Source organism: Anabrus simplex, chromosome X (genome assembly GCF_040414725.1).
Source record: "Anabrus simplex isolate iqAnaSimp1 chromosome X, ASM4041472v1, whole genome shotgun sequence".
Lineage (NCBI taxonomy): Eukaryota > Metazoa > Arthropoda > Insecta > Orthoptera > Tettigoniidae > Anabrus > Anabrus simplex.
The window spans coordinates 217,708,925-217,735,829 of NC_090279.1; the positions used below are offsets into that span (position 1 = coordinate 217,708,925).

Genomic DNA, 26,905 nt, shown 5'->3' on the forward strand with positions numbered 1-26,905 from the left:
AGCCGTTACGTTGTAATAGGCTTTAATTACTTCCCCAATAAAATGTAAATAGTATGTTTTGATGCCATAATTTCAGAAACTTCTGATATTATCCGGCAAACGATTGGTTGACTAACCTGATATAATTAGCACAAATCAACCTTAAAATAAATGGTGGTGGTGCAGCACGTTCATTTTTCTTATAACTCAGTATAGTTCTTTACTATTCCATAGAGCTACAGTCTTGATAACTTAACTCGTAACACGTTTTCAGTTAAGTGAAATACCGGTAATGATGATGATGATGATGATGATGATAATAATAATAATAATAATAATAATAATAATAACCTGAAATTAAGAGGTAGTATAAAATCTGAAAACATCTTCATTAATGGCGAGATAGTGGGTCCTTTAGAGGTTATGTTCACTCTCTCAATCAAAGGAACAAGAATATTCATAACTCTCACTTTACTAAGACGGAAAGCTGCCTCTGTGGATCAGTTGGTAGAGTGTCGGCCTCCGGATCCCAAGATAGAGGGTTCAAACCCGCCAGAGGTAGTCGGATTTTTGAAGGGCGGAAAAAAGTCCATTAGACACTCCATGTCGTATTATGTCGGCATGTAAAAGATCTCTGGTGACACATTTGGTGTTTACCCGACAAAATTCATTAAATCTCAGCCATAGACACCCAAGAGAGTTTCGGTTTACTCGGTCTGCCATCTAGTTGGCCTAGAGTAAAACGGAACGTCGAAATTGACGAGCAGACAGCCAGATAGCGTCAAATTGAAATGCCTGCACACGGTAGCTGAGGCCATACGATTATTATTATTATTATTATTATTATTATTACTAAAACGAAACCTTCATTAAATTGTTGGTCACATTACATTTCGACAGGATTTTCCATCTCTACTGTGCGCACGGAAAGCATTCTGTGAATGTGTTGTAACCAAGGTTGAAGTTTACAGAACACAACTTTATTTGCTTCACTTTATGATATTTACACAAATAACTGAAATTTATTTTGAAGCAAAAAGGAATATTGAATCTTGAGAAAAGTTTGTCTTTATACAATATGTACAGGTTTGCAGTCTTTATATACACTTCTATCTTGAAAAGATAGTCTTCGTGAATTGACACGTTGATAGTCGAGAACTATCTGGCACATTAACATAAATGTTCATGAGAGTCCTTGTTTGTGGAAGTGCCTGAATTCCTAAAAAGCAAGTTCAATTGATTGAAGAAATTCCACCTAGCGAAACTAAGGGAGCTTGCATAAATTAGTGAATGAAAATGGCTTGTAAAAGAATTACGGAACATAGGCAGCGGAAACAGGTAAGGGAGCGGTGACCAGAGGTGAAACCTCGTACTGCCAGAAATTCAGTCCACCTGGTCGAAGCACATTTTCAAGAGGAGTAGCCTCCGTGCTCGACGTAGGGTGTATTCTGGAGCTGGACACCGGGGCAAGTGGGCAAGTGAGCAGGCCGGGAGCTCCTATTTATAGTACACTCGATGGTCAGGCACGCGCACTGAGGGCTGCGCGTCGAAGCTAGCAGAATGATACACAGGCGCGCGTGCAGCTGGCTGGCGGAGCGAGAAGGGAGCACCGGACATACAACACCCTCCCCTCCTAAATGCGCCGGTACGGCGTGAAACGGCGGCGGCGCTGGCGGCGACTGCGATGCTGGGGCGGAGCTGCTGATATCTCTGTTGTATTGTCCGGAGCTGGAACTGGGCGGAGTGGCGCTGTCTCGTCCTGAAAGGAACCCATTGTTATTAAATGATCTAAAGCGCGTTCAGCAATAGATTTATCTGGTTTAGCAATAGCATCAATAGCTGGACAGGGGCGGTAGCGTAGACGTATCTGATCTTGATGGCGGCAGATACGTTTCTCCGTAGTCTGTATCTCGTAGAGACGATGACCCAAAGATCTGCAGATGACTCCAGGTATCCAGAGTGGGTTGGATTTGAATGTCCTGGTGTAGACCTTGTCGTTGAGGGAGAACTTCGTTGGTGAGGTCTTATGCTGGGCCGGGAGAGGCTGTAACAGAGAAAGTAAAGTTCTGTGAGGTCGTCCATGGAGCTTCTGTGCAGGAGTGATATTATCAGCGCCGGGTAGAGTTCTGTAGTTGTTTAAGAGTTGGAGCAAGGCTTGGTCTTTGGTTAAGCCTGAAGAGACAGCTTTCTTCATACTTCTTTTAAATGTTTGTACGAAGCGTTCAGCTTCACCATTAGATTGAGGGTGAAAAGGTGGTGCTAGGATATGACGAATGCCATTATGTGTACAAAAGTTCTGAAAAGCAGTAGCTGTAAATTGAGGTCCGTTGTCCGAAATGAGTACTTGCGGTAAACCTTCTGTAGTAAAGATTTTCTGGAGAGCACGAATGGTAGCTTCGGTTGTAGTAGTCGAATGCATATCCACTACATATGGAAAGTTTGACAGTGAATCGATGACTATTAACCACATGGAATTGAGGAAAGGACCTGCGAAATCGATGTGAACTCGTTCCCATGGAGTAGTAGCAGGAGGCCATGAAGCAAGATCAGAAGACGGGGCGTTCTGATTCGTTTGACATTGCTCACAATGACGTATTAGCTTTTCGATGGCGGCATCAATACCGGGCCAGTAGCAGTGTTGACGGGCGAGTTGCTTTGTTCTGGAGATACCCCAATGGCTTTGGTGTAATAACTCGAGAACTTGTTGCTGTAGGCTAAGTGGGATAACCACTCGGAAGATGGTGCCTGCTTCTAGTAGTACAACTCCGGCACGAGTCGTGAGACGATGCTGCATACGATGATAAGGTGCCAGGTGGGCAGGAAGTGTGCTCTGAAGAGGCCAACCGTTGCGGATGTAAGTACATACAGTAGCAAGTGTACTGTCCTTATCCGTAGCTTTAGCTATGCAGGTAGCATCAATAGGAAAACTGGATACAGTATCTTCAAGTTCTATGTCCAACTGAAGACATTCAGATTCTTGAGAATCGAAGGCAGTATCAGGACCAACGGGTAAGCGGGAGAGGGCATCAGCATTACAATGCTGGGATGTGGCTCGATATACAATCTGATAGGAATAATCAGAAAGGAACATGGACCATCTTTGAAGCTTTCTGAGGGAATTCTCTGGGATCTTATTACCAGGATGGAATAAGTGTACGAGAGGCTTATGATCGGTAATGATCAGGAAATGGTTGCCATAAAGATATTCATTGAAACGGCGAATACCAAAGATGATGGCTAAAGCTTCTTTCTCTATCTGTGAGTATCGACGTTGATGGTCATTAAGTGTTTTCGAAGCGAAGGCGATGGGGCGTTCTTGTCCATGACGATCCTGCTGGGAGAGAACGGCACCGACACCGTAGTCTGAAGCGTCAGTAGCTAGCGTGATGATCTTGTCGGGCTGAAAATGAGTGAGTTGTATAGCCTGAATTAAGGCGTTGTTGATTGTTTTCCATGCCTGTTGGCATTGCGGAGTCCACTGAAACTTAACACCTTTTTTACGTAGAGCGTTTAATGGAGCTGCCACTGTAGCGAAGCGTGGAATGAACTTATTATAATAGTTCGCTTTGCCTATGAAGGACTGAAGCTGCTTGAGGTTCTGAGGTGCTGGCATGTTTACTATCGCTGAGACATTCTGTGTACTAGGACGAATTCCATTCTTATCAAGTATATGTCCTAGGTAGTGAACTTGAGGCTGAAAGAAGGTACATTTAGCGAGATTCGCTCGTAGGCCATTGTCTTTCAATTTCTGGAGAAGGAGGCGTAGATTGGTTAGATGTTCCTGATGATCTTTTCCAGTAACAATAATATCATCCAGGTAGTTAGCACAACCGGGAATGGAGGCGGTGAGTTGAGCCAAATAGCGCTGAAAAATAGCCGCTGAGGATGAAACACCGAATGGGAGCCGCTGGAGCAGTCCGAGAGGAGTGTTGAGTGTGAGAAATTTCTTAGATTCTTCGTCTAAAAGTAGCTGGAGATATGCTTCTTTAAGATCAACTCGAGAGAAGAATTGTCCACCAGAGAGACGACGGAATAAGTCTTCTGGACGTGGAATAGGAAAGATATCGGTTTCGAGTTGTGTGTTGACTGTAGATCGAAAATCGCCACAAAGTCGAACATTACCATCAGGTTTCTTGATTACCACGAGTGGAGTAGCCCATTGACTAGAAGTAACTGGTACAACAATTCCAGTTTGTATCCATCTTTCTAATTCTTTTGTGACCTGGTCTTGAAGTGCTAGGGGTACTGGACGAGCTTTGAGGAAGCGAGGCTTAGCTCCGGATTTCAGCTGTATGTGAGCTGTATAGTCTTTGGCTGTTCCGAGCTGAGAGTCGAAGACTTCAGGAAACTGCGCTAGGAGAGCGGTAACGTCAGAAGTAGGATGCAATGTAGATACGACGTTAATGTTGTCATGTATCTGGAAACCAAATAAGTTAAAGAGATCCATGCCCATAATGTTTGATGCAGTGTAGTTGTTAACTACGAGAAGAGGAATGGCCTTCTGAATTCCTTTATAACTAGCCTGAAGCTTGATTTGACCTTTGATGTCAATTTTCTTCTTGTTAAATGTCACGAGCTGGATGTCAGCTGGAGAGCATGAAGGTGAACCTAAGTCGTGGTAGGTAGTCAGGTTAATAAGAGACAGGTGATCCAGTATCTAATTGAAAATCGACAGATCGATCAGAGAATGAGAGAGGAATGATGATTTTGTGAGAATCCTTTGTGGGAAGAATAAGATTGATCTGATCAACTTCCATGTCTTGGCGGGGCTGTATATGCTTCCGGCGCGCTGCAGTAGTCTTAGCAGGGCGGAGCGAACTTTGACAGACAGTCTGAATGTGTCCAAGTTTATTACATCGTTGACAAGTAGCTTTGAAAAAACGACAGTCACGACGTTCATGATGCTTGAAACAACCTCGGCAGGAAGGCAGGAGTTTCGAGGTGCTTTTAGAATTGGGCTTCCGTGTAGCATTACGAGAGGGAACCTGGCGAGAATGCTTGGTGGAGAGCGCCTTATCCGTACGGTTCACTGTAGCAGAGGACTTGCGGGCCTGAGGCGAGATTTGTGCAACTTCGTGTGGAGAAGCTATGGCTGCGGCAGTCTTGGTAGTAAGCTCATAAACCGTAGCAATACGCTGGACGTCTTCTAAAGAAGGGTTACTCTGCTTGACAGCGTCAAAACGTATTTTGTCTTCAGGAGTATGTAAAATTATCATGTCCCGAATGAGAGAATCAGTGTAGGATGAACCACAACCGTCCTTGGAGCAGATGAACTGGCAGGGTTTAGCTAGACCACGCAATTCAGTTATCCATTCAGTATGTGTCTGATGGGGTTGCTTTCTGCTCTGAAAAAATTTATAGCGAGCAGCCACTATGTGAGGAGCTTTGGCATAGTGTTCCGTGAGACGGGCTAAGAGCTGCGGGAAGGGTACTTCAGATAAGTGTTCTTCTGGACTTAATTTACGTAGTAATTCACACGTAGCATTGCCAACCGAACTAAGAAATAGTGCGCGGCGGCGTTGATCAACGGTGACAGAATGGCAGATGAAATGCTGTTGCAAGCGGGCTAAATAAACTGACCATTCTTCCTTAGCCGGATCAAAAGCAGAGAACGGAGGAATAGCTGATGGCTGTGTAGATACAGAAATAGCTTGAATAGCCTGAATTAATGCTGCCTGTTGTTGTTGCATAAACTGTTGTTGTTGCTGCTGTAAGGCTTGGAAGACCGTAGCGAGCTGTTCCGCAGTAGCCATTGCGAGATGCGTGCAAGAAAGAGTAAGGTAAGCTGTGTGTCAGAACTGGTTGGAGTGTCGTTGTTGTTTAGCACGTCGCCGTAGTGTTGACAACTGGGCCTGTTGAATTGTAGTGTCGTGTTTACCTCGTTGCTATAGAGTTGGCGATTGGGGCTGATGACGTGTAGTTTGTTGCTTTTTTACCTCGTCGCCATAGAGTTGGCGACTGGGGCCGATGAATTGTATTTTGGTGCTTGTTTACCTCGTCGCCATAGAGTTGTGTTGTAACCAAGGTTGAAGTTTACAGAACACAACTTTATTTGCTTCACTTTATGATATTTACACAAATAACTGAAATTTATTTTGAAGCAAAAAGGAATATTGAATCTTGAGAAAAGTTTGTCTTTATACAATATGTACAGGTTTGCAGTCTTTATATACACTTCTATCTTGAAAAGATAGTCTTCGTGAATTGACACGTTGATAGTCGAGAACTATCTGGCACATTAACATAAATGTTCATGAGAGTCCTTGTTTGTGGAAGTGCCTGAATTCCTAAAAAGCAAGTTCAATTGATTGAAGAAATTCCACCTAGCGAAACTAAGGGAGCTTGCATAAATTAGTGAATGAAAATGGCTTGTAAAAGAATTACGGAACATAGGCAGCGGAAACAGGTAAGGGAGCGGTGACCAGAGGTGAAACCTCGTACTGCCAGAAATTCAGTCCACCTGGTCGAAGCACATTTTCAAGAGGAGTAGCCTCCGTGCTCGACGTAGGGTGTATTCTGGAGCTGGACACCGGGGCAAGTGGGCAAGTGAGCAGGCCGGGAGCTCCTATTTATAGTACACTCGATGGTCAGGCACGCGCACTGAGGGCTGCGCGTCGAAGCTAGCAGAATGATACACAGGCGCGCGTGCAGCTGGCTGGCGGAGCGAGAAGGGAGCACCGGACATACAACAGAATGAAATGAAACATTCAGCAAAATCAATATTCCCCATCTTGCTGCAACATAAGTGAGTCACTTAAGTGTGTGTGGGAGGTCCACTTATAGCAATAAGTGGGACACTTAAGTAGGTAATGTGAAATGAAACCTGGCTTATAAGGGGCACTTAAACATAAGTGCTGTCTGTGAATTCGGCCCATAGTCCTTCCCTTTCTTCTTGAAACGGCCGGAAGTCGGCCCTTCTCAAACGTTAATAGGATCCCTATTCGTCCCGTTTTTTCCAGGAGAGTCCCGTTTGTAGTATATCCCAGTGTCTCCCGTTTCCATGTCCTTCCTGAAATTGGGATTGCACAGTTTATTTTTGAATTTGTAGCGCTCCTGGTGTTTTAATTCATAAAACACGGTCATGTTCGGTCCAGGTCGACCTCGGCTTTGAGTGCGATACCGCCTTTGTCTCCTGGTGCCTCTCTTTTTCGAGGAATCGAACGCACGTGACCCGGGTTGGCTAGACAGCCCTCTTGGCGTTCGTAATACTGTGCAGAGTTCTTTGCTCAGACATCAAATGATACGAAGTTAAGTTCATAAATACTGATAAATGCTCCGATGGATATTTTGAAGTAGTATTTTTCTAATTATAATGCGGTCAGGACTTGAGATTTATGATACGTGATGAGTTTATTTCCGAATTTTATGATTCAGTATCACTTTTGTGAGAAAACGTCCCATATTGTTTCACAAAATAGGAAATATTGTGTTTAAAATTGCTTTATGTGAATCCTTTGATAAAATCATATTGTTCCTTATGACCAGCAGCAAGAATGTAATTCCCCGTGTATATTATTATTAATAATAATAATGGTTACGGGGCTACCCGTGGACCAGCAGAGGTGAAAGAAGGTTCCGGGGTGAATGGGTCTAACTACACATTAATGAAGTGATTTAAAACTTTTAACAAAGGTTATATTTCTTTTTTTCTTTTTTAAAAGAAAATCACAAAGAACAATGTAGCAGGTACCAGTAGCAATAAACAAGTCTAGGAAAGACAAGATTGGAGGTATAAACATAACTTGGGCTTAAAGCCCTCACTTAACAATTCCTGAGCTACACACTTGACTTTACAAAGATCATAACTTTACTTAAGGGCAGAAATCCCCTAATACCTGGAGCACTGGCTCCCAACTCACAATATTAAGCCTTCAAAAGGCATTCAGTAATCTTACTTTGATAAAGAGCTAACATGCTCTGTTTTCAAGCCTATTCAAGGCAACACCAAAAATATCTTGCATCTTTTGGCCTTCCATGGCCCAGCTTACAAAACAGAAACAGCGGTATCCTGTACCCAACCTATAGGGCCTTCGTGTAAAAGAAATAACAGTTAAATAAATGGTCCTAACACAAAATGAAAGGAGGCGAATACTTGCACTCCTCGATGTGACTTCTTAAAACCTATAGGGCACTAGGCCGATGAAACAGTGGCTATTCCCAAACTATGGAGGTGACTCGTATAAGAATAATTGAAGACATTACGGAAAGGAAGAAAACCAGTTACAAAACGTAATCACCTCAAACCAAAGTGAAGGGGAGCTCGAGAGCGTAGGTTATTCTCTATCCCCGATTTACAGTTAGATTTTAGGAAGTTTTTACATAAGCCGGCAGAAAATTACATTTGTAGAAAAGGTTACATGGTTTAAGTTTCGGACCTTTCCCTCAGGTTAAACTGCGGAGCTAGCAAGAAATAAAGATGTTAACTGGCCATTACCTTGCTAAAGACCTGCTGCCTGATGAATGAGGCACCTCCCGCCTCCTGCTCGACACGCACACACTTAGGCCTGGTTTCACAGTATACGCTTAAGCCTTGGATCGAGCTTAAGCGGGAGCTTAAACTCTGGACGAGTTTCACAGTGGGGAGTGCAAGTGGTAAGCCGAGCTTATCTGTGACTGGCTTAAGCTGTATGAAACTGATGTTTAAGCTAAGGATTCAGTTCAGATGGTAGAGCGCTGGCCTTCTTATAGCCCAACTTGGCAGGTTCGATCCTGTCCCAGTCCTGTGGTGAAGGTGCTCAAATTCATAGTTAGTGGGACGTAAAACCAATAACATTAACATTAAATAACTTATATTTCTGAATATATTTCGAAGCTCGTGAAATAAGTTTCCGTGTTCCGATATACAGTAAAGAGACAAAAATGTCGGTCGTTCACTTGCTTTCTTGGCTTACGCTGCGCGAACCATCAACGATAGACCCCAAGTGTAAGTGTACGAATTGTAGGGCATAGAAACCTCTACAAAAAAGTCCGTGATGGTATATACCTATTTCCAACCGTTTGCCCTCTAGAAGTGATTTTATGCTATACTCAGCGGTAAAAAAATATAACTCCTTAACATTAAATAAATATTTCGATATTATCCTCGAAATCCTCATCGAAATGAATTATTTGACCTCCTCCAGTATTTTATAAGGATTACAATAACCTTGTCAGTACATTATTTGCATGAATAGTTCAGAAGTTATGGCCATTTTAGACTGTAGTGGTGATACGTGTCAGGACGGGCGAGTGACCTTTTTTAAACTTTATTTTTGTTACTATTATTGGAATCACATTTTCCGTTCATTTTTCTAAATTATCTTGGCTGATAAACGATGTATAATATACAAGTCAATCAATCATAGGCTACGAATGTAAACAAAGATGAGAATTGAATCATTGCGCATGCGCAAGCATTACCAACTTCGGAGATGTTCAGCTTAGTAAAGCTGCACATGGTCCCCCTACTGTGAAACTCGTAGTGTTTAAGCCAAAGAGTAAGCCTTGCTTAAGCGGCGTGCGTGGCTTACTAAAGCTTCGGCTTAAACTCAAACTGTGAAACCGGGCCTTAGATGTTGATCAAATGGCCAAGAGAGGAGAAAATCTGCAGTTTATAAACCCTCGGGGAAGGTTCGAGACCTTTCATGAATAAATTAGCCACACCCGCTCAATTTTATTGGCTACCTTAAAGTTACACACCAAATCGAAAAAGAAGCCTGCGATAGGATGAAAATTAATTGCAGAAATTAGGGATTGGCTGAATTCAGAATGAAATTTAGTAAAGAAAAACTTATGAATACAAAATTTCTTCAAAAAGGTTCCTTCACTTCGCACCAGGGTGCACGATCATGTTTTTTAGCGGTGACATCTGAGAGAATGTCCAAACTTCCTGATGAACGGAAAACAAAAAAAGGTTGAAATTCACACAGTACTGGAAACTTCACAATAACAAAATTACGGTAGTGACATCTTCTGAGAAAAGGTTTAAGTAGGTCTAGTTTCAAGTTGTGTTTCTCCTGTAGAAGTTCTTTTAGGCGCAAGATTTAAATGCGCGGCGTAGAGGTGTACCTTCCGGTATAATAATAATAATAATAGTAATAATAATAATAATAATAATAATAATGATGATAAATAATCATCGCCGTCGTATGGCCTCGAGTTGCAGACATTGTCGACGGCCTGACCACTGATTTCGGCGTTTACTTTCGCTGCCATAAAAGACGGAAGGTCAACTACATGGACGTGTAGATGATGCACTGTGTTTTTTATTACATATGCCAGGATTCTTGTCCGTCGGGATGGAAACTAGACTTTTCATAGTGAGTTGGACTTAACTTTTTTATTTACCATTGATCTGCATTTAGGGCTGTTTCCCAGGTGACTGATTCCTTAGGCTATCCGTTGTTTACGTAGTCTTGTAATTTGTTTTGATCCACAGAGGAAGTAGCCACGTAGCTATAAGCTCCGTTCGACACACACTGTAGCAGGTTCGAACCACACTGTCGGAAGGCCGCCGCCGTTACCTTCCCACGCCGGAATTGACCTCGCAGCGCGGGACTTTCTTGGAAGACCTCGAGAGTGCTGTAGCTAATTTCCGGGCCTGGCTCGCTGCTGAACTTCGCCTTTGGATTGCAACCTTTATTATTTTTGAAGACTGTGCAACTTATTACGGGACAATTGGTTGGTTAGGGATTGCGCAAATGAGATATATACGCATGCTGCACATCACTCATTATCCTGTTCATTTTTATTATCATACAAAGTTAAGTTAGGCAATACCTTCCCTGTCGTTCACTGCAGGTTAACTTTTCTATCAGAGTGAACATCATAATAAATTTATAAGAATAATACTTTTCAAAATTGCTGTTAACTTTTAGTAATGGACTTTGGTCTCTGGTTACTCTCGAGGATAAAATATTGGCAAAAAGGACGCAAATTCTAAAATTCTCTTTTAAATGATCAAAAATCACATTATTAATACAGTTTCCCTGCTTATCACTGCGAACAGCGAAGTTTGAAAGGAATATAGGAACTGTTCCATACCAAAATGAAAGTTGTTCATTAGTTGTTGCATTTTGTTCCTATACAGTAATAATCAACATGTCTAATGCAGGCAGGTAGAAATCTTGAATCGTTACAAAACGTATCTGCGTATCACCGCGGCCACAAAGTGAACATGGGTAAGGCGGGAAAAGGACTACTTTATCGAGCTGTTCGGGTCTTTAAGCATTCAGGAGTTCGCGGGTTCGAAGCGCACTGTAGGCAGCCCGAGTTTTCTCATTTTCACACCAGGTACCTTGAGAGCACAGTCGCTTCCTGTCCTATCGTCGCCATAACACCTGTCTGATTTGGTGCGAGAGAGAGAGATAGAGAACACTTCGCTACTTGAACAGGAATTTTTTAAAAGCGAGCAATAGTTAACGAGGTACGAGTTTCTATGCAATACTGGGGGTTTTTACGAGAAAGATTTGTTAATACTAGTATACTGTACCGATATGATCCAAAGTCGCCCAGATACGCTATGGTATTGGCGTCACTGCAGCGGGTGCGTCGTGTGACTTGAATGAAGAAATGCTCACGTGAGCTTGACCGTCATTGTCCGGTATTATTAGCGGAAGACGTGGGCATGTTTGTTGGTCTGCTCTCGTGCTTGCGACACTCGCGTTTTTATTAGCATATTCGTCGCTTGCTGTTGACTCCTCACGTGTCCTTCGTCTTATGTAACACACTGTACGGATAGTTACAGACCAATTTCGGAGCAAGACGTTCTGTTTTTGCAAACCGCTTGTACACATTTTTGCCCCATGCTTGGATTTTATCCCCTGTAAAATCAGCTGCATCTCGCTTCTCGTCCCATTACTTAAGAGGCTGCGTTGTGCTTTTAATTTAATATATTTTTCTTCCGGGTCAGCACTGTGTGTTCCAGTAGCGGCGCTAAGAAGTTCGGACCCTCCCCCCGCAATACTTGAAAATGGGCTTCTTGTTTCCTGATATGGAAAGTTAAAAGTTTATTTCGTAGTGCAAGGTTGTATATTATCACATTTGACAGCAACGACGATAATAAGTTACACAATTTAGTTTTCAAATCCGAAGGAATGAAAATCTCACACACACACACACACACACAGGAAATGCATATTCCAACTATAGTAACCAAAACACGCTGACCGTCACAATATTAAGAAATAATCTCGTTCCTAGAACCAAATAATTTACAGCTCAACCGTCCATCGTAGGCCGACTTAGCTACACTGACTGCCGAGAGTTATAAACAGGCTCGAAACTTAAGTATTTAGAGTTTAGATGAGGACGATGTCTTTGTTATTGCATCTTCGCGGACTACTGGTTTCTCAGAGCTGGCGAATTACTTCAAATGAATGTTGATTGTTGTAAGTGGCAGCAAGGGTTGAAACAGGTTGGGAAACACTTTTTTTCTTTTCTTTCAGAAATAACTACCCTACTCCTATTGATGAAAGAAGCTCTGCACTACGACGGCCTAAATTTGGAACAAGCCTCTGTAAAACAAATAATAACGTGTTGTGTGCTGTAGCTTTGTAATTATGTAAAATCACTCTTCAGCTGCTGGGTCTGCGGGGACCTTATCGCCGCCACTGGTGTGTTCATGTAGCCAACAGTATGTGGAGTACCCTGCAATTAGTCCACGATCTGGACTGGGTCCTCTGAACCGACCATTCAGCCAAGGGGTCGGATGGTGCTATAAATATGTATGTACATGCAGTTACAATTTTGTCTGTACACTTCAGATTTTTGGCTCTTCATTTTCATCTCGGATTCGATATTAGATATTTAAAAAACCGGGCGAATTGGCCGTGCGGTTACGGGCTGTACCTTAAGGCCACGGCCGCTTCCTTCCAACTCCTAGCCCTTTCCTATCCAATCGTCGCCATAAGACCTATCTGTGTCGATGCGACGTAAAGCCACTAGCAAAAAAAAAAAAAAAAAAAAAGGTACTTCAAACGATGGCTCATCGAGGTCACAACCTCGGTTTCATTTTGGCCCAAATTTTGCTCATAATTTAGGTTTAAAAAATGTAAGCCAAAAATATTGGAATGTGCGCATTCCCCATGTTCACGACACATGTTGATCAGGAAGTACCATTTGGGCGCAGGCAAGGGGTTTCATGTCAACATAAACTTTGCAGCCAGGTAGCACATCTACATTTGTTCACAGTATGTCATTATTTACAGAATGACCCGGGTTGTCTTCATTTTCTTGTGACGTTTCACAGTGTTAAACTTCTCTCGCCGGTATATTGTTAATTACCTTCGGGAATACTTCGCCTGACATAACGGTAACCCATGTGAGCTATTTCTTATTAGTATTAAGAATCTTCGTTGATAATCGTTTTAAAGATCTGTAGTCTGTTTCGTGAATTCTTTAATTAGAAAGCGGGAACGGAGCAACGATGTTAAAAATATTACAATCAAGCCTTCTTCAGTTGTTTGATGATAAAATAAAAGGATTCGAACCAAAGAAACAAATATAACGGGAATCCATGCCACATGTCGCTGGAAAAAGTTTTTGAGAGAGAGAGAGAGAGAGAGAGAGAGAGAGCAGGAAAGGATTGGGTCAAAATTTATTCCTTGTAGATTTCGGCGTCATCTCTCGGTTCAAACCGTTATCGGAGATGTCGGGCAGTAGACAGCGTGATCACAACGTAATGAATACACAGTATCTTGCTTCACTCCAGTTCTACGACCGAAACGAAATTGTCAGATGTCGTCATACATGTGGCTTGGCATTATGATATATGCATAATTTGTGTTGGCATAATGGTGTGCTGCTTTTTCAAATTCCTTTCAAAGACCGGCGGCAGTACTTGATTGCTTTTGGTTGAAAGAAAATTCCACGCAAATGTCATCCTTTTCGAATTTAGTATAATGTTTCCATGCGTTGTGGTATGCCAGTTCGAAGTGAACGGTGAACACGTTTGTGCACTGGTTGTAGCTATACCAACAGATGGACAGTTGCCCCAAATTTTGACTTTTGAAAGCAGAAGATATGCACTACTCCGGAAATTGCAGTTGTTAAGGAGGATCCGGAGGCTGATGCAGATAAGCCCGCCAGAGGCCTCGTCGAAGGCCGTGCAAAACTAAGTCAGACGGTTAGAACTATGCCAGGGGTTCGAAGAAATAAATTTGTCACAGTCAAAACAGGCGATAAGTGGATTCGGTTAGGCATAACATAATTGAAAAAGTATTATTATTATTATTATTATTATTATTAAATGTTTCAGATCAACGGGAAGATCTTACATTTCCTCCGCTGTTAATTTCAACAAAATCGAAACTAATTGCATATGATTTTTCAAACAATACAAATGTTTATAGTTATGCATATTAAATAATTTACTGTAGAGTTAATTTCTCTCTCTCTCTCTCTCTCACACACACACACACACACACACACACACACACACACACACTCTCTTCTGCCTACACGTTGTAAATATTCAGATGACAAAAACCTCCCAATACTAAACTTTTATAGATGTTGAGTTTTCTTGAACTTTGACGGTGTTATTCCGCAAATTCATAAAAAGTTTCATAATATTTGAAATACAATAAGAAATGCATTTTTAGACCCAGGGAGAAACTGTTTCAAATATTCTTATTGTTATAAACAAAAAGCAAATGTGATTTTGACATGTGGTGTGGTTTCCTGAGCCGCCGCGTAGAGAAAATACTATATTGATGTAATGTTAATGTACCCATAAACATCGTTCACAGTACACTTTCTCCTAGCTATCTCCTCGTCAGTCATTTTGTAATACACTTGACGATATGGTGCAATCATCGTTCCCAAATGTTATGACAAAGTTAACGATTTAAAGGTGTCCCGCGATCACGAACGCTGTTGAACTAACATTTTCGAGTTAAAACTAGTCAAAGTATCTTTGATGACACACGAATTACTGAATACAGCGTCTTGCAAAGGATATACATCAGATATATATAGGGGCCGATGACCTTCGATGTTAGGCCCCTTAAAACAACAAACATCATCATCATCAGATATCTGAAAGTTTTTACCGTACAAAAAAGTGTTTATTGAAGTACGTATTAAACAATAGCACATTAAGTTATAATATGCCTAGTGTTTTGCTAAATTACATATTCCTTTGTATAATTACATAAGAATTGCTAATCGTTTGTTCTTGTAAGCAACTTGGTTTATTGAAATTGTTGGTAACCGAGGAACTTACGGGATTGGGCAGGACTACATTCTACTAGACTGATGAGGACAGACTTCGCTGTGATTATGGCCAACCTCAGTAATGGAGAAGAAACTGCAATGAAAATCCACAGCCTGTTTCCACTCATTTGACCGGGTCAGGAATGGAATGAAGCCCCCATCTAGCGGCGAGGATAGGAATTGTGCCGGCTACCGAAGCCTGTCGCACTCCTCTGGGGCAATGATTAATGAATGACAGATGACATGAAATGATATTGGAGTGTGTTGCTGGAATGAAATATGACAGGGAAAACCGGAGTACCCGGAGAAAAACCTGTCCCGCCTCCGCTTTGTCCAGCACAAATCTCGCATGGAGTGATTGGGATTTGAACCAGTGAACCCAGCGGTGAGAGGCCGGCGCGCTGCCGCCTGAGCCACGCAGGCTATTAAGGCACTACAAGAAGGTAAAATATAAAACTTGCCGGGAGATAATTTGTGAGGGAGGCCCCGGGGTTTCGATTGACTTACGGCTTCCATAAGGTTTGATCGAGTACATCTGGTCTACTGTATATCGTGCGGTGCGCGGGGACCCGCAGTGCGGCGAGCGACGAGGTCAACTGTGTTAGTATTTCAGGGTCATACCGACGCGCTCTTTCCCTCGGGAACATTCCTATGTTCCGGTGTCGTTCATTGCTCATTCGTGTACGTTTTTTACATCCGCCTGGTGGCTTCTTATTCCCTTCCAGCCCCGGCGGTATTTTCGTAGCCATTCATTTCGACGTTCGAACACGTTTGATAAGTTGTAGCGGCACATCCTTCCCTGTCTACGAATATCAGGATGGTGGTGGTGATTTTTGTTTTAAGAAGAAGTACAGCTATTAAAAAAATTGAAGGGATCTGTCACTTCGACAAATGAATGAAGGTATAGGCCAACAAAAGGCAACGGCCATGACGGGCGTGAAATGAGATTCGCTAGGGCTCGAATGTTCTAATACCGTCGGGGTCGGAAAAAAAGTGTTGACTAAGGGAGGTCGGATAGGATAGATGAAAGTGAAGAGCCTGAAAAGTGGAAGCAGTGCCAGGACTCGGCTAAGGGCCCCGTGGTCGGCAACCCACGCTCCCAAGTTGAACCGCTTAAGGCCCCCTACAGTCGCCTCTTATGACAGGCGGAGGGAATATCAGGATAGTTCTTACTTGTAGTGTTTGTAGTCGCATACTTCCATCCTCATTCACACGGATGTGACTGATCGATGACCAGAGATGTTATGAAAGAGCTTCCTGCAAAATAACTTGCTAGCGAAAGAAGCTGGATTTCTCGGTCAGTTACAGAAATCTCTAGGGCGGTGTTTTCGGTCCGCTTTGTTAAGTTAATCATTAACGATGTGTACATTTGTTATGAACTTAATCAAATTTATATTATAATAGACCACCCAGCCCCCTGTGGGTGGGGGGACGCAGGCGAATACACCCACGGTATTCCCTGCCTGTCGTAAGAGGCGAAAAAAGGGGCGACCAAGGGCTGATCGAATTAGAACCATGAAATTACTTGTAAATAGTACCACTACGCGGGGACCACCATAAGTCGCTTTGACTTGCGCGTAGTACCACTGTTAGGTACAAAATAGGTTTGTGTTTAATAGCAACAGAGTGCGCTGTCGGCTTTTACAGTACCTATGATTAGTACCACTATAAGAGCGACACCATGGTTCTGGCTTGCCTGTGATTAGTACTCACTATATGAGGAACACCATAGGTCTGTGTAACATGTGCGAATTTCATTACCTGTGAGCAGTACCATAATGTGTGGAATACCGCTAATCTACGCTACTTTGGATTAGTACCGCAACATGACAAATAACCATGGTTCTACTTTCCTAGCGATAAGTACCGTTATGAAGGGCCGATGACTTGGATTTTGGACCCCTTTAGACTAGAAGCATCATCGATTCAGTATTTCGCTGTAGACGCAGTCCCTTGGTCAGTAATACTATTGTTTCACGCCAGTTTCTGTGACTGGGAGTTATTGCGGATCGGATCCACTGATTGTTTTAAATTCATATCCATCCATCCATTGTTCATCATGTTTTGAATTCTGGTCATTGGATGATTTTGTACTTTTAAATTGTCATTATATTTCGTCTCCTAGGGGCCGATGACCTAGACCCCTTTAAAGAACAAGCATTATCATCATAGACCACCCAGAACTCGGAAAGGAACGTACTGTTCAGGACCGCCCGTTGTCGCGTCATAACTCGGTAGTTTGATGTAATACCTGTACAACAGGTAAGTGTGCCGTCCACTGATCGCGCTCTCATCCAGATTCAGCTTGTTTTCATTGCTCTCAAAGAAAACGAAGCGAAGTTCGACCACAGTATGGCTTCGGCTGCCATGTTTGCGCCAGTTTCGACGCTCATTTTTTATGCCACAAGATGAGAGTAAACCAGATCTGTGTTCACCAGGCATAGGCATCGTACGACTCGGCGTGTCGAATGCCCCGCGGTTGAGAGGGAGCTGACGTGTGCAGGTTCCTTTCAAGGAATTTCAACACACCTCGTTTCTTCGATGCTGTCTGACTTCGCCTCTTGCATACAGCTGCCACTAGTTCCACGTGAGACTCGTGTTGAATAATGCTATTCGGGGAATTGTATGTTACGGAAAGTGCTGTTCATACGGTCAGTTGTGCTGAAGTACGTCGCAGTTTCCCTGTAACAACAAATTCTTTGGTGCTATTTGAGGCGCCATCCAGGTGCTAAATCAGCGCACGTTCTAGTATACAAGGAGCTATACTACAGTGTGGTCGTCAGCGGAATTGCAGCGTTCGCCTCGTGCTAGGTTCTATTTTTATTTCCCGCTGCGAAATTTGTGCTGAATGGCGTTCACTAGGAAATTGCCATCGTAAATTATATATGACTGGCTGATGTGCCCGTGCTTCGCTACGGAATTATCGGAAAGACTGTCTTTGTGGTTTTCCCAACTGAAGGCAACATGGGTCTTTACTAGGGCTCTTATAGAGCCGTAGTCTTTACGATGATGTCAGTAGGAATGTAGCGATTAAAAGCAATGCTATTTTATCATATAAAATACTCTATTAAATGACAAACCGCACATTTTCTCACTTTTAACGAATAATAATTTAATACGTTGCCAATTTAAGTCCGAAGTTCCAATGCTGGAATGATCAGCGCGCAGACAGCCGCGAACACTCCTCTGCTATTATTCCGTTAAATATGCACACTACTCATTCTAATCAGTGTCTCAGAGTAGGGATTGAATAGCCGGAATGCTGTGATGAACCAGTGTTTTACGTATCAGTGATACCAGAAAATTTTATGAACCAGAGGAATAGCATGCTAAAGAAATTAACTCCTCAGCTACTTCCCGCAAGTATTCAGGCAGGCTGTTGGACTCGGTATGCAGCAGTAATCCCATCTATCGGAGATGAGTGGCAGCAGAAGACATAAAACACATCACAACAATGGTCAATGTAATGTTATTGTTGATCAATTTTGAGTTTTCGATATTGTAGGCCTTTACATTTAGTTTTCTTCCGACTCTGCGATATTAGGGCATCTTATAGAATTATTTATCGCGAAAACTGCAGTTCCTTATTCCCAGACTTTACATACCGATTTTCGTTAAAATCTGTTTACCCTTTTTCTCGTGACTCGGCCCTAATATGGACTTGGTAACAAAAATCCAAATTCATGAATATCTCTGATCATAGCCCTTACGGTAAAATGTATACGACATAAATGATCGGAAATGTAGTACTATATAAGTTAGGTAGTATTTATCGATAGGACCAATAATAATATGAACATTTGAGAACTAAATTTTAGGCCTTCCCCTAAATTACCATTTCATTCAGCGTGTATAAAATTATTTATGGCCTAGATTGTAGCGACCTATTCTCCGACTTTACATATACCGATTTTGATTAAATTCTCCTAAGCAGTTTTCTCGTGATGCACATATACATACATACATACATACATACATACATGAATTACGGCAAATTTAAAAGTGCATTTCCTTGTTACTGTGGACTCGAGCTATACAGAAATACGATTATTTTTAAATTCTGAGGAATGTACAAACAAAACTAACTCTCTCTCTCTCTCTCTCTCTCTCTATGTGTGTGTGTGTGTTTTATTATCCACTGAGGATTATAGGAACCGTAAGGAAACAGGATAAAATATGGGATCAAATTGGTTTGGTATTGTAAGAATTGGGTAAGTTGTTCACAATATTATGACAGTGAAATGAAATGGTGTATGGCTTTTAGTGCCGGGAGTGTCCGAGGACATGTTCGGCTCGCCAGGCGCAGGTCTTTTGATTTGACTCACGTAGGCGACCTGCGCGTCGTGATGAGGATGAAATGAAGACGACACATACACCCAGTCCCCGTGCCAGTGAAATTAACCGATGATGGTTACAATTGCCGACCCTGCCGGGAATCGAACCCGGGACCCCTGTGACCAAAGGCCAGCACGCTAACCATGTATGCATGGAGCCGGACTATGCGAGTGTTTTTTTGTTGTTTAGCAGTATAAAACCCATGTTAGCTAGAGCGAACATGCAGGCGTTATCAATGTTCGGGTGGGGAGAGGGAGAGCAATTGGAAGCTTCTCACTTCACAATGAACGTTTATTTCAACGGATTTTTTCCTAATAGTTAATATTTACTTTTACACTGAACCATATTTGAACATAATCGTAAATGTAACAAATGTGCCGAAAATAATGCACAGTACTATAATGTTAGGAGAATGTAAAAATGGAGTAATTTCAGAGGTGAATTGAAATATAAAGGTGAATGTTCTAGAAGAGCCTCTTCTTCATATGGTGAGGAATACATGTTGGTGTGATCATTGATCAGTCTGTATTCTGTGTTTCAGCTGATGAAGGTGGCCCGCACGCTTCTGGGAGACCGGCTCTTCGGAATGCTGATGAAGTGCACCTTTTACGGCCATTTCGTCGCGGGAGAGGATCAAGTGAAGATAAAACCCACGCTCGAGCGATTGCGCTCCTTCGGTGTGAAGCCCATCCTGGACTACTCCGTGGAGGAGGACATCAGTCAGGAGGAGGCAGAAAGACGAGAAGTCGAGTAAGTAAATTACATCTGAAACCTCTGTTAATAGCACAGTTTTCACATCCGAAAGCGCTGGTAGGCAGTTTGGAAGATCCTACCAATTTCAGTTTGACTTTATTTGACTGGAATAGTTCTTTCAACGTGAACGTCCGTTTAATTTATCCCCGCGTTTCACTCTTCGGGTATATTGCAGGATATTAAGTGTCGAGAGCACATATGAAAGTTGTTGGGTGTGGAATACTTCACTCATAAACCTAATAGTCCTAGCGTCGGAAATAACTTGGCATAGGTGAACACGGAGGTAAGTGACCAGCTGTTTGCATCGATTGAGGAGATGAACTGCTATTTGGATTTTTCTTCACATGGAGACATGAGGTGACGTGGTTTTACAAATTCTGTGAAGGTACTAAAATTTGGAGAGGAAATTCAGTTTGGGGAATAGAAAAAAGTCTGCCGGGTTTAGGTCATGGGGTAGAGTCGATGAGAAAGCAGACGAATTAACAGCAATGTCATGCCGATGGTTCCAGGAGTTTTCTCCATAAGTCTGGGCTTAATGCAATTTAAAGCATGCACCCTCAGGCCCTCCACATAGACTCCAGCAGCGTTTACAAAAAGAGGGCTTATAGCTCCTTTATTCTGCCGTTCTGCATGGCAATAGTCCCTCAATTTTATCAAACAAAAACTTTTCTTTCCAATCAATTTGTAGGCGAGGTATCATCACGAAAACAGTTCGTCTGAAACTTTGAAGTGCTAATGCTTCTACAGTTGAAAACATAGAGAAACGATTCATGTCTCATATTAAAGGTACTCTGAAAACGTTTGTTAAATAACCTAAACATTTTCTAAAAAGTTAAAAAAGCATTTTTGTTGGGTCGAAAACATGGGTTTCATAAAGAAAAGATGCAAAAATCAATACCACCAAAAGTAGAAGCAAATAAAGGCCGAGAAAAACCCGGCCATGTCCGACACAGAGAGCACGTGCGAACTGAGACAACGTCGGCAGGCCGCTGCACAGTCTACATTCTAGTTTTATCACGTGCGCTTCTGCCCGCGTTGAAATCCCTTTGATTATTTTTCCTGACATTTTCTTTGACATCTCAATACTTCCTTATTTTGATTCTCAAGGTACAAAACATCGCTGCCGGAGGAAATAAACCGTGTAACACCACTTCTATCCTACAGCTCTTTCTTCGCTCTCGGCGACTTTTTTTCCACCGACACCTCTGTGATGATTGCTTTTCGTTTCCATGTTCTGTCCATAAACCCATGTTTCACGACAGTTTACGCAACACACTCCCAACTTAGGCTACACCTGCTGAGCGATGCGGAGCAAATAGCCATTTACTTGCCTGAAACAGCTAAGACTTCAAACATTTACCGAACTTAAAAAATGTAAACAGTTGTGTCGTGGATGTCGAACGACTGTCGGAAGTTCTCCTTCCTCGTCAAGCATCTATTAAAACAGGCTGCGAAAGTTATAGCTCCTTTGTTTCCTTACGGAACAACCGGCGTTCTACACAGCAGTAGTCCCGCAATTTTATAAAACAAACTTTTATTTCGAATCAATTTGTAGACGAGGTGTCGTCACGAAGTTAGACTGCGAAAATAATTTGTCAGGGGGCACTACGGGGGCCTGTCCTTTCATCCTGCCCTTCCGTAGATACTGTAAAAGTTTATGGTAAATAATGAAAATCCACAGCCTGTTTCCAGTCATTTGACCGGATCAGGAATGGAATGAATGAAGCCCTCATCTAGCGGCGATGATAGGAATTGTTCCGGCTGCTGAAGCCTGTTGCATTCCTGTAGTGCAATGATTAATGACTGACAGATGAAATGAAATGATATTGGTGTGTTGCTGGAATGAAAGGTGACAGGGAAAACCGGAGTACCCGGAGAAAAACCTGCCGCGCCTCCGCTTTGTCCAGCAGATGAAGTGACCGGGATTTGAACCACGGAATATGGTAAATACATAATGAATGAATTAATTAATCATGGTGGTGACGTGCCTCCCCATTTCTAAGGCCTGCAATCGGTTCATTTATGAACGCAACGCTCGGAATCGTAAGTCACGAGAAACAAGCTTCTTGCGATGTCGATTCTGATTTGAGTAGCTTTTCCGTCCAATGTGATACGAGCGTTCGTGACTTCCTGCTTGTGATTACTATGAATGCATTTTTCTGAATGTTTATTTTAAAGCCGTACTCCTGGCTTACTTCCTTGATGTTGTTCAAAAGGGATTGACGGCCCTCCGTTGTGTCTTGGGCAAAGCAGATTTTGTTTATTTACTTCCCGTTGATCTCTTTTCCTTTACGAACTTCATCAAGGCCGAATTCAGAAATAAATAAATAAATAAATAAATAAATGTATATATAGTTAAAAAGGATTAGATAGTGGATACCACCTTGTTTCCCTCCTTTTTTTTATATCATGATCTCTTCAGTAAATGGAGGAAAATATACGAAATGGCGGATACCTGACAGGAGCTGTTAATTCGCAGACTGATGGATGTTGCGAAGTCCTCAGAGAAACCGGGAAGTCTAGGCAGGTTGGAGTTTTGGCAACTTTCTTCACCTTTTTTTTTTTTTTTTTTTTTTTTTTTTTAAATATGGTCAAGGGTGTTCCTTAATGTCACAAGAGTGCTGAATATTTGAAGTTGCTCTCTACACCTCTCTTCTGAGTATTGGTAATTAACATTTCACTCCTTTAATAATAATAATAATAATAATAATAATAATAATAATAATAATGCGACATGGAAGAGCAAAATTTATTATCTGGTTTTTAAATGTTCATTGTCAGAATGATCGTTCTCCCTTATATAAATTGCTAATGTTTCAAATGGGAGTATTTTTAATTAATCTTTTGTAAAATGGTACATTTAGTAAATGCACTAAAGCTGTGACTTCAATAGCCATTTCCTGCAAGTTAAGTTTTAATACCTACAGAACATTATCGGCCCTTGTACAGTACTGAAATTTTGTTAATCGAGATAAATTCTCTATTAGTATAATGTTCTCCTGGGGCTGGATTTTGATGACATCTTTTAACTGGTACGATTTATCGTACACATTGCTGTCTGGTACATAAATCCTGATTATGGTCCCCTGATTACAGAATTGCGAAAGTCATTTTTTACTAAAGTTATCTTGTAATTTTGCCTAGTTATTTTATTTTCAGCAATTGGTTAAATATTTTGTATTTAAAGTCATCATTCTTTGTTCTGCGTTATTATTTGCGCCTGTTTATCTGAATAATCATCCGAGCTTTCAAAAAACAAAAATACTCGAACCTCGAAAGATACAGTACTCGGTTCGAAAAAAACAAAAATACCATTTTCTAAAATGTATGTACCTACTCCCAGGGACTTGAAACTTACTCTTGTCATACATAAGCTGAAATATTATTTTGGTGATAAGCGAGATACAGAGATTTTATCCGGCATATACGCGAGAAAATCGAATTGAAGAATTAGATACTCAGAAAATATTTCAAAAAACATTTTTTGCAAGTCAGTCATTTGCATTTCAAGCTAAGATATGCATGGAAAAAATGTTCAACTTCGATAGCTTCAGAGAAAATATTCCTGATGTGTTGCATGATTTAACTCTTAAACACATGAGGCCGATTGCAGAAACGGTATTAAGACTAAGTCTACGTTTAAACAGTGCCTAAGTATGGCTGCCGCATTGCAAAGACTTTACTTATCACTTAGACACTGTCTAAAACCGCTGTTCAACTGGCCATGTTTAAACACTGCTGAGAACACTGTTTAACATCAAATGAGAGGAGTGAATCACAATCAGATATTATGTAGCATGAAACATGTAATTTGTATTATGAGACGATTCCGGGAAGAAATGTTAGTCCGACGGCCTCTCTGTAGGTCACCCGCTGCTAAATCGCAGCAATTCATTTGACATGTACGGGGAGGTAGAGCTTTTCGCTTTTCAAGAGACTTGTTTCTTGAGACTGGCAATGGGACAGTCCGGTAACTGTTAACTAGAATCAAATTCTTGGCAATATTCAATTCCAAAAGAGGAGGCTAAACATCTGTCCCCGGGGGATGCAGTGCCACCTATATTATATGGACTGCCGAAGATCCATAAAAAAGATGTTCCCCTCAGACCTATTGTTAGTGCGATTGGTTCTCTTACGCATACTCTGTCTAAATACCTTAGCAAATTGCTTCAGCCACACATAGGACGTACTGAATCATACGTCAGGGACTCTCGGTATTTCGTCAAAAAGCTGTCAACCATAACCCTTCAACCTAATGCACTTTTGGTGAGTTTGGATCTGAAGTCCTTGTTCACTAAAGTGCCGATTGACTCTCATGTCTCTCATTGAACACCTGTTCTCTGAGGACATTATTAAGCTATTTTACCACTGCACGACTTCCAGCTATTTCTTGTTGGGTGGGCAATTTGTATGAACAGACAGACGGAGTGGCTATGGGAAGTCCACTTTCGTCCGTAGTGGCTAATTTCTTCAAGGATCATTATGAGGAGGAGGCTATTGCTTCGGAGCCCGTCAAACCTATGATATGGTGGAGGTATGTTGATGATGCATTTGTGGTCTGGACAGAAGGTCCTGAGAAACTTCATCTATTTCTAAACCACCTAAATCAGCAACATCCTTCAATAAATTCACCGTGGAGAAGGAGTCGGACGAATGCCTTCCTTTCTTGGATGTTCTAGTAAGAAAGAAACCGGACGGCTCCTTAGGACATACAGTCTATCGTAAGCCTACCCACACAAATCGCTATCTTCATGCAGATTCTCACCACCATCCAGCACAAAAACAAGGCATTCTCACGACACTCGCCAAGACGAATTTGTGAGCCATCGCATATCCAGGTGGAGATGGACACGCTCAAAGTCACGTTCAAGGGTTATGGTTACAGCGATTTGCAGATCGTAGAGCCCTGCATCCCAGAGAAACGACCAAGCAAAGCTCACAGATTACGAGGTGTCGTGTAGTCAGCACGACGTATTTTCTCGGCCGTTATTCTTGGCTTTCTAGATCGGGGTCGCTATCTCATCGTCAGATAGCTCCTCAGTTCTAAACACATTGGCTGAGTGGACCTCGAACCAGCCCTCAGGTCCAGGTAAAAAATCCCTGACCTGGCCGGGAATCGAACCCGGGCCTCCGGGTAAGAGGCAGGCACGCTACCCCTACACCACGGGGCTGGCACAAATTCCTACCACAAAATATAATTATCTTTTTCTCTAGTACTAAGAAGATACACGTTGCAACGAAAGTAAAGTTTATTTTCGCAATCAATGCCACCGATTTTGCTGAGTGTAAAATAAATTGGCAAACCTAGACACCGTATCACTAGCAGGCGGCATGCATGCGGTGTAGGATTGATAGTTTTATTATTCAGATTATTGCTGCAAATTTGAAAGTAGTCCTTTTAGTTTTTCCAAGACAATGTTAGTATAGTACCTAGCCAGCTTTTATCTTGCTATCAATGTATGAGAACTCGGGCTCGTTTGGGGCGTTGAAATCTGATTCGATAATTGCCTCCTGTCTTCCTGAGAGTGCAAACGTGCTTCCCGTTCAAAAATACACCAATCATTTTACATCCTATGTGTATATTTAAGACTGCCAATAAAATCGGCTTACATCATAAGTCGTGCGAATTACTGTTTGTACTCCACTACTTACCCTCTCCTGTAAGCTAAATTCGTATCCACCGGGCGAGTTGGCCGTGCGGTTAGGAGCGCGCAACTGTGAGCTCGCATCCGGGAGATAGTGGGTTCGTACAGCCAAAAAAAAAAAAAAAAAAAAAAAAAAAAAAAAAAAAAAAAAAAAATCGTATCCTTGACGACTTCATTTTCTAATCTGATATACCCTGAATCACTTGACTTTCACTGCAGTCCATTGTTTTGAATTTATTTATTTTTGTCTTGTACTCCTCCTCTAAAACTGTTTCCATACTATTCAGTAATTTCTCCAGGTCGTCCGCCAACTCTGATAAAATAATAAATATCTTCGGCAAATTGAAGATTTGATTTATTTTGCCTCTTGTTCTATCCTCTGTCCGCTGAAGTCTCCGTCTAAACTTTTTTCTATGTAACGCATTGAAGGTTTTCGGCGATGCAAGAATGGGAAAGACCTAGGATTGGGAAGGATGCGGCCGTGGCCTTAATTCATTTAATATCATGAAAACAATCGCAAGCTTGACAGCGAAGCGGTTGGTGTACCTTGCATTTGTCGTCCTCAAGAAAATCGACTTGTGGTCTGGTTCTTGCTACAGGTGGAGGGAGAGTTGTATCTTACCTGTATGAACACGTGTCGCTTTGAACTGTCTGGAGGTAGGGGTGCCCATGGACAGAATGACGTTATTCCTTTGTGCTGTTGACTTAATTCCCCTTTCGGTATCACCGAACGAGCTGGGCGTGCGGTTAGAGGCGCGCAGCTGTGAGCTTTCATTCTGGTGATGGGGTCGAACCCCATCGTCGGCATAAGACCTGTGTCGGTGCGACGTAAAGGCAATTGTAAAAACTCCTTTCCGTATTCTGAGAACAGCTACAGGACATATGTGGTCCTCACTTGTTGACGAGTTGGATCATCTCTTCTTTCTTCTTCGAATAATACGTGGTTCTAACCTCCACCATCACGTGTTAATTTAATTATTGCGAAACAAAGTAAAACA

The 26,905-nt window shown here is 42.0% G+C and overlaps 1 protein-coding gene across 1 annotated transcript in view; it reads left to right on the forward strand.

The window, feature by feature from the left end:
* slgA (proline dehydrogenase slgA) overlaps positions 1–26,905 on the forward strand; it is a 241,874-nt gene that overhangs the window by 97,623 nt on the left and 117,346 nt on the right. The window contains exon 2 of the mRNA XM_067159275.2: positions 20,051–20,259. Within this exon, the coding sequence (XP_067015376.2) occupies positions 20,051–20,259 (209 nt within the window). The remainder of the gene's footprint in view (positions 1–20,050; positions 20,260–26,905) is intronic.